The 13,536-nt window shown below is 37.2% G+C and overlaps 1 protein-coding gene across 2 annotated transcripts in view; it reads left to right on the top strand.

Annotated features, from left to right (window-relative positions):
• LOC106881546 (polycystin-2) overlaps positions 1-13,536 on the top strand; it is a 76,471-nt gene that overhangs the window by 23,676 nt on the left and 39,259 nt on the right. For both annotated transcript variants that reach the window (XM_052970603.1, XM_052970602.1), the window contains exon 2: positions 9,546-9,659. In XM_052970603.1, the coding sequence (XP_052826563.1) occupies positions 9,546-9,659 (114 nt within the window). The remainder of the gene's footprint in view (positions 1-9,545; positions 9,660-13,536) is intronic.

Here is a 13,536-nt window from a genome sequence, read left to right as displayed (position 1 = left end):
GTTTTTCAATTGTATGAACTAAAAGTTGGAGGGGGATGGGATAAACTACCTGCATCAACTTGCTTTAGGTAGTAATTTTACCTTGTACTTATTCTTAGTGCAAGTTTTGAAGAGTGTAGTTAAATTTTAAGTTATTTTTTCAAAGCTATAATGGAAATGACAAAGGATCATATTCAGCAAATATTTTGCTTTATGAGTTCAATAAAGGCAACAACAGAACGGAAAGTGCGAGGAATATTAATGCAGTATATGAGGATTGGACAATAAGCGTAAGCCAGTGTCAGAAGTAATTCCAGAAATTCTGAGCCTAGAGATTTTTGTCAGCCTAGAAGACAAGCCTTGTCCTGGAAGATCTGTAGAGCTCGATGAAGATGTCCTCCAAACCATGGTGGAACAAAATCCCTTTGTAACTGTTGAGGAACTAGCAGAGAAGCTTGGATTTGGTCATTCAACCATTCATTGACACCTGCATGCCATCAGAAAAGTCAGCAAATTGGTTCCTCACAAACTTTCCGAGTCTAATCGTACACAGAGAGTGAATGTATGCTCTTCTTTGCTGTCACGTCTCACAAATGAACTTTTTTTGGACTGAATAGTGACTGGTGACGAGAAATGGGTTCTCTATAAAAATGTCAAGCACCAAAGACAGTGTGTAGGGAAAGGAGAAACACCAGCACCCCAGGCTAAAGAAGGGTCTTCACCCACTTAAGGTGTTGTCATCTGTTTGGTGGGATGTGAAAGGTTTAATCCACTTTGAACTTTTAAACCCAGACCAAGTAACAAAGGAGATCTACTGTGAGGAGCTTCAGCAGCTTAAATCAGCACTAGAAGTAAGATGACCATCTTTGGTTTCAAAATGAAAGGTGTTCTTCCATCAGGATAATGCTTGGCCACATACAGTAAGGATGACATTCCAAAGGCTGGAACAGTCTGAATAGGAAATGATGTCCCATGCCATATTTGCTGAACATTTCCCCATCTGATTATCATTTATTCCACAGTCTTCAAAATAATTTGGACAGAAAAAACATGAATTCTGTAGACGAGGTCAGAACAGTACTGGAGGAGTATTTTTCATCATGAACAAGTGAATTTTGGAAGAGGTGCCTTGCAGGTCTACCAGATAGATGGAAGAGCATTGTAGAAAATGAAGGAGAGTATATTTTAGATTAAAAAAGAACTTTGTTTATCTTAATTTTGAAAAATAAAAGAAGTATAAAGAATACTGCATTATTTATGGGATGACCTAATATGTATACATCCCTGAGGACAAAGGAATAAGAACTCACAGTATGGTAGAAGCCACAGCCACTTATAATAAAAAAGAGTACAGGTGGAATGTCCCAGTGAAAACCTCAATAAAATGTAAACACAATAAACCTGATATAATGATTTGGGATACAGAAAAGAAACTGTGTACAGTTGTGGAAATCAGCTGCCTAGTTGATGTTAACGTAAAACTAAAGAGCAGTAAAAAAGAGAACACCTTCACTGAACTATTGAGAAATATGCAATTACTCTATCCAGATTACAAGTTCAGGTTTATGCCTGTAATTAGTGGGGCACAGATATGTAATATACTGCTTAAATACCAATCTTGAGAAATTAGGCTTCTCAAAACCAGAAAGGAGAAAGCTGATTTGAAAATTACAGATTCAAGCCATCACAGAAACTGTAAGAAATCTTGAAATAAAACTGAATAATGACATACATATATATAGATGGATCTCCTTTAGGTTCACTGATGAGTATCTAGTTGTTCAACAAATGCTAAATTTCCTGATCATTGAACCCATGATTTTGTGAAGCAGCCATCTGACCCTTTCAGAATAATATATATATAGCACAAAGCAACTTCCCTCTCTTCTATGCTAATACTCAAATAAGGGATCTCTTTAGTTTTGTGAGTTACATGGTTACGTCACTAGTACTGGTGCCATAAAAAAGGCACCCAGTACATTCCGTGTGTATATATATATATCTTACCGTATTGACCAGACTGTTGGATGTTGTTATTCATCAAGGTCACAATGCTTCCTCACATTGCTTTAACTTTTGAATGATGCCACCCTGCTGGTTAGTTGGGCAGGCCAACATTATCTGTGAATGGAAAACCAGTCTTTTGCAGGGTTACACATTTACAGTTATATACTTACAGCTATTTATTTATTAACTTTTACAAGGAAAAGATTGACAGAAACTTTAGTTTCAGCTTGCTCATCTTCATCAGACATTCTGATGAAGATGAGCAAGCCAAACTTCAAAGTTGCTGTCAACCTTTTCCCTGTAAAGGCTTATAAATATATACTCTACTAAATAGTATTAAGTAATCCTTCAGTTTAATGTTAAATTGTTTCTATGTATAACTTGACATAAAAACAAACATTAGTGTAAATAACGGAGGTAATGACAAATGACCGAGACCTTTTGTGATATGCTGTGCTTGAGAAGATTTGTCAAGCCAAGTGAAATGATATTTGTGGCTGTTGCCAGTGTCATGTAAATGGCACCCATGGAATTGTAGTCATGGCTGTTGCTGGTGTCATGTAAATAGCATCTGTGCCAGCAGCACGTAAAAAGCACCCATTACACTCTCAGAGTAGTTGGTGTTAGGAAGGGCATCCAGCTGCAGGAACTATGCCAAATCACACTGGAACCTGGTGTAGCCCTCCGGCTTACCAGTTCCAGTCAAACTGTCTAGCCCATGCCAGCATGGAACGCGGACATTAAATGATGATGATATATATTTATGTATGTATGTGTGTGTGTGTGTGTGTTTATATGGACTGAGTAATTTTTCCACTTTGACACCAATGCATTTGAGTGAGAAGTTGATAGATGATGATGCTAATGATGATGATCATCATAAATCATAAGGAAATAGAGAATGATAGAGATGCTGAATTTATTGATGTTCCACCTTCCACCTCCACAATCATCTTTATTATTCCTATTGCTAGTTGTATCCTCCCCCACACTGTATATAGATACAAAAATTCATGTCTGGGCATATCGTTTCCAGATCATTGAATTCATTAATTCCTATGATACTATACAAACTGCTTTTTACTGTTTTGTATTATAACTATTATACTTGTATTTTCTCTCTTTCCTCCCTCTTTCTCTGTTCTTTCTCTCTCTCTCTCTCTCCTCTGTGTTTGTATATCATCATCATTTAATGTCCACTTTCCATGCTGACATGGGTTGGATGGTTTGACAGGAGCTGGCTAGGCAGAAGACTGTACCATTATATTTATTATGAAAACTCAGTGGATAACTATATTTATGCATGTCTGTATACACACACACACACACACACACACACACACACACACACACACACACACACAAAGTTTTCATTAGTTAAAAATACAAGACAGACACTTCTGTATTAGGTTACAGAGTGGATATGTTATTTATATAACATTATAAACTTAATAATCTCAATAGTCAATTCACATTACCAAATGGTTTCATGTTGAAGAATCTCCCAAGTGTAGAAAGGAAGTGCAGACTTTGTTTATGAGAGAAAAGGACTATTTTGAAGAATTCCCTCCACTGAGGGCACCTATCTGAACTCTAAAATGGAAATATTTTCTTCATGTTCTCTTAGCCAGGTGGTCAGTTTTACACTAACTGTAAGAGTTGACATTTCTTCCTTTAGTAGTCCTCTCAACATAAGGAATATATTTTCCCCACAGTCAACTCTTATAAACACCCATATATATATATACACAATCATGCATACCCTTAAAAAGAAATCTCCTCTCTGTCTCAGTCCACTTTCTCTCTTCTTCCTAATCTTCTCTGCTTCACCCTTATCTCATCTTCATTCCACAATCACATATACATAAAACTGGGGTAGACATTTACCACTTGAATACTGATACGTGGGACAATGGATAAAAGGGACTAATGTAAGAGCCAGCCTTCTTTTTTACTGTATGCTTTCTATCAGTGAGTTTCATTCAATTTTTTAAAATGTCTTTGGTGCAGTGGGTTGAGGCCTCCAGTAATAAAAAGCTCAAGCCATTTTCTTCTATTCAGTCATATCTGATGATTGTTAATTTAATTTCTATGTTTGGAATGTTTTGCAACATGAAACTGGTTAGTAAATTAGGCTCTTACAAGACTAAATTTATACTATTGTATAAATAATAAACCACATATTTGTATATGTCATCATCATCTTCATTTCACATCTGCTTTCCATGTTGGCATAGAATCAGGAGGTTATCACAGTTGGAGACAGCATATATTTGGATATACTGCTTACCTACAGGTTTAGGGGGCCTCATCACCTACATTTCATTTATGGTTTGGTTTCTGCAGCTGAATAACCTTCCTAACATGAATCACTTTACAGAATGTACTGGGTACTTTTTTCACAAACTCTGCTTCCAAAGACCTGTTGAGGCAAGTGAAATCGAAATCGAACCAAATTCGATGACTGGCACCCATGCCAACCTCTCCTTAATAGGACACTAAACTCTGCTTGCGAAGAACTGTTGGGGCAAGTGAAATCGAAATCGAAATCGTAATTGAATCATATTCGATGACTGGCACTTGTGCCAGTGGAGCACTAACAGCACCGTCCGAGCGTGATCATTGCCAGAGCAGCTGTCTGGCTTCCGTGCCAGTGGCACGTAAATAGCACCATTTGAGCGTGATCGTTACCAGTATTGCCTTACTGGCACTTGTGCCAGTGACACGTTAGAAAACATTCGAGCGAGGTCATTGCCAGTGCTGCTGGACTGGCTCCTGTGCAGGTGGCACGTAAAAAACACCATTTTGTGCGTGGCCGTTGCCAGTACCGCAAAAACTGGCCCTTGTGCCGGTGGCACGTAAAAGCACCCACTACACTCTCGGAGTGGTTGGCGTTAGGAAGGGCATCCAGCTGTAGAAACTCTGCCAGATGAGATTGGAGCCTGGTGCAGCCATCAGGTTCACCAGTCCTCAGTCAAATCGTCCAACCCATGCTAGCATGGAAAGCGGACGTTAAATGATGATGATGCATCATTAGAGTGGTGTCATGTCCTCATTAAGATTGAAGGTTCTCATATTTTACAGAGTATTTTTTGCGACACCAGCATGAGAGAGGTTGTCATGTTCTCAGCTTGACTAAAGGGACCTCACAATCCCTATATTTTTCTTGGCTTATTGAATTATTTGTTTGATTCGTCTTTCCCTTATAATCTTACTCATTTTATTTGTTTGTATTTTTGCCTACATATATACATGTGCATCATTATCATCATCATCATTTAACATCTGTCTTTCATCATACTAATATGGCTTGAATGTTCAATGAGACTCGATGAACCAGAGGACTGTGTCAAGCTCCAATGTCTGCTTTGGCATAGTTTCTATAGCTGGATGTCCTCCTTTTTTATGAAATCTTTTTACAAAATGTACTCTGTGCATTTTTCATGGCACTAGCACTACTGAGTCACCAAATAATTTACATGATAAGACTTCTCAACTGAGTGTGTGTGTGGGGGTGTGCGCACATAGTTTTGAAGGAGGTGGTGTTGTGCCTGGTATTGAGAGGTTAAAATAAGTTAGAAAGACAGTATGAGGCATCTTACTGTAAATGAGATACATGGCTAGCTACCCTAGCTGGAAAGAGAGAAAAGATGTGGTGATGGTGAGGTACCCTCAAGGTACAAGAGTGTAAGAAGTTTGGAAAGATTGGATAGGTAAGTGAGTTTGCAAGTGTGTGAAAGAGAGTGACAGATGGTTAGAGATGGGAATAAAGGTGATTGCAGTAAATAGTGAACAGGGTGGATAGTGCTATAATTACTGTTGTAATAAACTGTAGAAGGTGCTGGAGGTAAGAGGTATGTTTCTGATTAATAGAGTTTAGGACAGGATTTCAGTTCTTAGTAAAAATAATCACTTCACTTGACTTTTGGTTTCATTTTCATGATTCTTAGATGGAAGGGCAACAAATCTCAGCCAACCATCTTTAAAAAGGAAAGATACATTGATTGATATAGACTATAGCTTCTCAAAGTGAGCAATATCGCCCACTTGTGGGCGATGGGCGAATTTCTAGAAAATGATGAGCGATTCGAGATTTTGGTGGGCAATATGAACATATTGTGGGTGACAATGAATTTTTAGAAATTAAGTCTGCATTTACTAATACCTAGGCATGTCTAGAATAAGGATGAACTTTTGTCAATTTGACTACTCGCATGAGATGTCCCTTTGTATTAAAAAAGTGGACTTGTTTATCAATTGAATATTATTGTCTTGGTCATTGAGATGGTTGTCATGCATGCTAAAAATAGCAGCCAAATAAGCCTAGGCCTTAAATCACACTCCAGTACAATTTTTGTTTTTGCATAATCGTATGAAGTCCTGCGTATAGAATTCAAATTCGCAAACATTTTCTGAAAATTCTGTAAAATAAAAAAAGCTATGAGGGGGTTATATGTCATGTGTAATTCTGGGGTTTCATATCAAGACACAAGTGCTATTTTCAAGATGTTGACAAAATGAACTAGATCCATATTTGCTCCAGTAAAGACGTGTCATCTGAACTCTGCTCTATTGACTTCTTTTCTTTGGGAATACCATACTGCCTTTCTGATGGTGTCTATAGAAATTTGTTTTCACATTTTCACTTTATTGATGCCTCCAGTCAAGAAAATTTGTCGATAGTACAGTAGCGATTATTTATCGTTTGGATTTATTCCCTCTCTTCAGAAATGTCAGTTACCAATTTCTTTGCCATCAAACATTGACCAACAAAGCCATGAAATCTTCACGCTTGAAGTATCACTTTGATGCAAAGCATTCTGACAAGAAGGACAAGTTGTTATCATACTTTTTGCAACTGAGCTCCTCTTTCAAAAAGTAAATACAAACATTCAACACGCTACTCCAGGAAACTAGTAAACAGGAGAATGGTGGGTTGATTGCATCGTACAACATTGTATTACTTATTGCTAAGTCTCAGAAGTCTCACACAATTCGAGAAACATTATTTTGCCCAGTTATCGAAGAGGTTTTGTCAACCGTTATGCATGAAAAACGCAATAACATTATGAAGAAGATCCCACTTAGTAATAACACAATTTCTTGAAGCATTGAAGAAATGGCCAACGATGTCAAACATCAGCTCATTAGTATTCTCCAGCGTTCTGAATTTTCTATACAAGTGGATCAGTCAACTGTTGTTGATAATCAATGTTTGATGATGGTATATGTTCGGTATTTCAGCGAAGACCTTCAATCTTGTGAGGAAATGCTGTTCACAGAGAAATTGCCGCTTTATTCAAGAAGTGCAACTATTTTTCACACTCCCAAGTCTTTCCTTCTTGAACATAATATCCCACTCAGTAATAGTCTTGCCTGTGCATCTGATGGAGCCCCTTCGATGATAGGAAGATACAGAGGTTTTTTATCTCTCCTAAAAAGTGAAATTTCCCACCAGATAGTAACTGTTCATTGCTTGGCACACTGGCAGCATTTAGTGGCAAAAAATATGAATGGTAGGTTGAATGATGTGCTACAGTTAGTTATCAAGACTGTGAACAAATTGAAGTCCAGTCCCTTGTCTGATCGAATTTCCGTCTACTATGTCTAAGAAATGATGAGGACCATACTAAACTCTTATACCATACTGAAGTGTGGTGGCTGTCAAAAGGAAACTGTGTTTTATGCTTTGTCAAACTGTTTCATATAATCATATCTTTCTTTGAAGATACTCCACTATCCGCTTCATTGATGGCTGCAAGTTGTGATATTTGAATAAATTATTGTAAGGAAACAGAAAATCTCTCGATGATTGTAAATCATTTATCATTACCTTCATTTTGAAATTGGTACTGTATTAGACTAACATTTCAAAATGTCAATTCCATCAGTTTCCACAACTTGATTCTTTGAAAGATGAATTGGTTGATGAGGATTTAACTACATATCGCAGCTATTTACAATCATTGCACAATAACATGGTGGAGTGATTTCAAGATGTTATTGCGCTGAATATTCCAAATTGGTATAGCAATCTGTTTGAGATTGATACAGTTGATTGCGAGGATGATGTTCAGGAGGAATTGATAGAATTACGAAATGACAATGATGCTGCAATGCGATATTGCTGTAATGGCAAAGAAGGTTTGTAGTACCATCAGGGTATATTGAATTCCTACCCCAATCTGTGGAAACATCTGAAATTACTTTACTTGCCTTCTCTACCTCATACCTGGTTGAAGCTGGTTTTAACCATGTTGGAACTTTATTTTCCCATAAAAGAATTGGACTGGATGTGATACAATGAGGAGACTTGCAACTAAAGTTGACAAGTTTGAAACTGAATGTATCTGCACTAGCTGCATCGCACCAGACACATGGTTCTCATTAAAAAGTTTTATTCTTTTCCTTTATAATACAATCATTAATTATTTTTGCATCAGTAGTTCTGATCAATTGTTCATTTGGGGAAAATGAATATCAGTGTAAAAGAAAGCGCAAGTTTCTAGAAGTTAATCTGTCTGCATAATATAAAGTTAATGCTAGAATTGTATGTACACTAATGGCAAAACTAAACCCACAATAAAGGATTTGTAAACAACTGCATATTTAGTCCAAACGGCACTAACAGGGCAATGATATAGTGTGTATACGATATAATGCATGTCAAATGATACAGGGGGGATTTTTTTTTTTTTTTTTTTGCTGGGGGACAGTGTTTTTTTTTTATATAGGGGGACGCTAGAGCAATTTTTGGTTGACAGGTGGGTGATATTGCAATTTGGCATGAAAAGTTTGGGAAACACTGATATAGACACTTGTTCTTCATTATATTCTCCTTCTAACGCATTTCCTCACTAACTATCTCTAGCTCTCCTATACACTCTTACAACCTCTACCCAACCACTCTTTCTGTTCTCCTATCCTCACTCACATCTACTTGCATCATATCTTGAGGGTCCACCCTGGCACCTCATCGTCACTACTTTTCTCTCTTTCTAGCTCTACTCTGGGCACTTCCTCTATATCTTCTATAACCTGAGTAATTGTGTAGCTCCTCTACAGCAAGAAGCCTGTTCTGTTCTGTCCCTTTCTCTCATACTTTAACCCTCAATTCAAAGCATAAAGCCACTTCCTTCTCTAATGCAGCCTTTCTCAGTTGAAGGGTATCTTAATCTTTCAGGCTGCATGGCAACCTCACTAATGCTGTTGCCACAAAAAAACTCACTCAGTACGCACTGAAAAGTGGGTGGTATAAGAAGGGTGTCCAATCATAAAAACCATGCCAAATCAGACACTGGAGTACAATGCAGTTGGATTCTATCAAACCATCTAACCCATGCCAGCATGGACAACATGGACATTAAATGATGATGTGAGCCTAGATACACTGTGAATAAAAAGTTGGGTGCTCATGACTGGAATGCCTTTCATCGTCAATCTGTTCCATCAGAACCTACCTGGAGCTCATTAACAACAATTATCTTAAGCAAAATGTTTTATTGGTTTTATAGATTTATTATAATCATCTGATTCCTTTGTTTTCATTTTTTTTTCAGCTTTGTGGGCTACGCGTGACACAGAGGAGACCAAAGGAGATCGTGAACTTCACGTGAAGACCACTCTAAGAGAACTTATCATCTACATCATTTTCCTTGCTGTGCTTTGTGTCAGTAAGTACAACAGTTATAAATTATTGGCATTTTTATAATCTGGCAATTTAAAAAAAAAAATATTTAGCTTTTAGCATTCCATCCTTGAAATCTAGAATTGCAAGCCAGATATAACTGTCCCTTATGTAAATAAACTCAGAAATTCTGTGATGCATTTAGATTGGCATATGCTTTGTTATCTCTGGGGTCTTGCCACTTAAGTAACTGTATAAAATCTATGACAATTACAAATTCCTTCTCTGGGAGCTGAAGCTAGTTCATAAATTCAGATAAGCAAAGACTTGCATATAATAAACACTGCTTTATTTTTCAATACTTGCATAGGTAGGATCTTATGTTCTACAAATTTAGATGTTTTTGATTAGTTATTATAAACTATTTAACTGTATAATGATAACCAGATAGAGAGAGGCAAATATAATAATGTGCACATCACAATTGTATGTCAAAAAGGTTTGCACTCATTAATTCCCCATTTATTATGCTACATTATATCAGTTATATCTTTTTTTTTTTTTTATAAGAAAGTTCCAAACAAATCAAGAAGCCACTTAGTGTAAAGGAATATGAAGGAGAAATTAAGATGAAAGGAATGAATTTACTCGAGACTTGAAAGTGTTCAGGTCATAAGAAGGAGGAAAACAATGAGACGGAAGTGAGTTTAAAAGTCTGACTGTTCAGCAGAGCACTCCTTGTGGCAATGACGATAGAAAAGACTAAAACTGGTGATGTTACGTTGATGTGACAAGTGTTGTAGAGTTGACACAAGAGAGGTACCAGTCAAATTAGAGACTCACTTCTGAACCTGGTTGAGGAGATCCAAGTGACAAGAAGGTGTACCTGCTCAAATATGACCACAGCATTCCATACAACAATAAATTGTGAACTTTTAAAGATATAAAATTACCTTGGATGTGAGATAGTCCTTTGACCTATACAATGACTCAATGTTACAGGAAGTAGACCTACTAATTGATCGTATTGCAAGAACCCCAAGAAAGATCAGGTGAAAAAGTAAGACCAGTTTCAAAGATGGCTTTTCCTGAAGTCTCACTATGTGATATCCCAGACCTATAACTAATTTAAATGGAAGGAAGTTAGGGATCTTGCTTCGTACTGAAAGACATGGGTTTGGTTTTGCAGGGTTGAAAGTTACTAACCACTTCTCACTTCATTTCTAAACAGTCCGCAGTTCCACCTCAAGACTAGCATCAAGTTCCAACTGTTTTAAGGGAGAAGGATTGCCAGGAAAACCATAATAAAGAGTAGTATCATCAGCATAAACATTGATGAATTGAAGAATATTGACAAGAAGATCATTGATGTAGAGGAAAATGCATTCAATTAGTGGGGCACTACTGAAAACTTTATCTTCAGAAGATGATATCCTAGAATGGTTTCCCCAACAGCTTTTCATCATGTTGATTAGAGGTTTGAATCACAAGTGTGAGCTACAAAACACTTGTCAATTATTCAGTGTGATAGATTGGCATAATCATTAAAGTATCACATAAAATGCCTTGTAGTATTTAGTCATACCAGGTTCAAATCCCATGAAGTTTAACTTTGCCTATCCTCATTTTGATAAAACACTGGTCTAATACTAGAGTTGATTTAATCAATCATACCCTCACTCAAATACTAATGTTTAGAAATTCATTATTTAGTTCCTCCATCTGTAGTTTTCCATGGTACAAGTTTACAGCTAATTTGGCCAGGAAGAAATAAAATGGCCCAGTAAAAATAGTATAAGGCTACCAGTTCATAAGCTATAAAATGAAATCTATTGCAGTTATTTCCTTATGCTTTTAGGCAGTACAGTTAATTCTATATCCCTCACTTCATTATCCTGATTAAAATAGTTATGAGATCATTTTGGTACGTTATTTATGTCTATCCAGTATGATGTTTGTCTCTTAGTTACTCAATGCCATAAAACCAGAGCTAAATCTTGACCCATGGAACTACACGTTGTACTTTGAAGACCTCTTTATGAAGACATTTTGTACTTTAGGTTAGCATAAAATATTTTAACCAAAGACACAACATAGCAACAGAGAGGTGTGTTATAAATGCACTATATGGCCAAAATTTTATTGACAAAAGGTGTTTCTTGTTTTGAGTTTTTATTCAGGGAACATCATCTTCCTCACCATGCTATATTTCGTTGGTTTAGCTCTTTGTTGATTTTCTACATTGGTTTAAGAGGACTGCTTTGTAGAGGGAGGTTGTAAGCATAAACACCAAATCAAACTGATTGGTACTGATCCTGTTGATCAGAGAAGGATGAAAACATTACCGAAATTGATTCTAAAAGAAATAACTAATCCAAAAATTTTAATGACGAAGTCTAACTTATTGATGTCAGTTTTTGTTGCTGTCTTGCACTCATTTACTGTCCTGATCATAAATCAAGAATACAGAAACAAAAAAACCTATAACATGAAAACGTGTTTTGACTTGCATTTATTTGAGGAGGGAAAACATAACTCTGTAATCAGATAGATTTGTTATCTATTGTGAAATTTTCCATCACTTCATTGCATCTTGAATTGAGTGTTTACTTAACAAGGACAAGCTTTTGTTAATTGACTAACATTTGGTAACTATGACACTTCTTCATGGTTGACGTGCATGCATGCGCGTGTGTGTGTGTGTGTGTGAGAGAGAGAGAGAGTAATGGCTGAGAGTTGGAGTAAGGTGTTACAGTTGCATAGTTTAGTATATTCATTTGGTTCTGGTTTTATTATAAACATAGCTTCATTTTCAATAATTATTTTCTGGATTTAATTTTTAATACATTTTATTTGTCATTTGCTTTAATACTACTGTCGGGCCTTCAAGTACCTTTTGCAAATTTCAATTAAACACAACAGACCAGATTTCATAACATTTGAACTATAGATTGACCTTAGTACATTCGGGACTATCAGTGCAATCTTGAAATAGCTTTAGAACCTAAGGTATAACCTTAAAAAATTGAAGAGGAAGTTACACACTGAATAATATACATCATCATCATCATCGTTTAACGTCCGCTTTCCATGCTAGCATGGGTTGGACGATTTCACTGAGGACTGGTGAACCAGATGGCTACACCAGGCTCCAATCTGATTTGGCAGAGTTTCTACAGCTGGATGCCCTTCCTTACGCCAACCACTCCGAGAGTGTAGTGGGTGCTTTTACGTGCCACCTGTACGAAGGCCAGTCAGGCGTTACTGGCAACGGCCACGCTCAAAATGGTGTATTTTACATGCCACCTGCACAGGAGCCAGTCCAGCGGCACTGGCAATGATCTTGCTCTCAAGGTACTTACACTCTGTCTAGTATGCACACTGACATTACACATCCATCGGAGCATACTGGCTTCATTCCTTGCGAGCCTACGCATGTCTTCAGCAGTCACGGCCAATGTTTTACTGCCATGAAGCATGGCTGTTCGTACACATGCGTCATACAATCTGCCTTTTACTCTGCAAGAGTGACCCTTTGTCACCAGCTATTCTTATTCTAGCAGCTACACTTTCAGCACACCCACCCCGACTACTAACTTGGTCACCTAGATAGCGGAAGCTATCAACTACATCTATTTTTTCTCCCTGGAATGTGGCAGAAGTTGTTTTCTGCACATTTACAGTGTTTATGGCTCCTGAACATCTGCCACATACAAAAATTAACTTCCTTTGATATTGCTGCACCTCTTATGTGTCCATAGCTTGCACTGGGTGCATCTTATAGAGTTTCTACTTATGCCTTTTCTACAGATCGAGCAGGGCCATCTACCTGAAGGGGTTTGTGTTTTTTCTACCTACCTACTTATTAGGACTTTGGTTTTAGCTAAGTTGACTCTAAGGCCCTTCGATTCTAGTCCTTGCTT

The sequence above is a fragment of the Octopus bimaculoides genome, chromosome 9 (genome assembly GCF_001194135.2).
Source record: "Octopus bimaculoides isolate UCB-OBI-ISO-001 chromosome 9, ASM119413v2, whole genome shotgun sequence".
NCBI lineage: Eukaryota > Metazoa > Mollusca > Cephalopoda > Octopoda > Octopodidae > Octopus > Octopus bimaculoides.
Note: the sequence above shows the minus strand (reverse complement) of the source record. Positions and strands in the feature narration are given on the sequence as shown.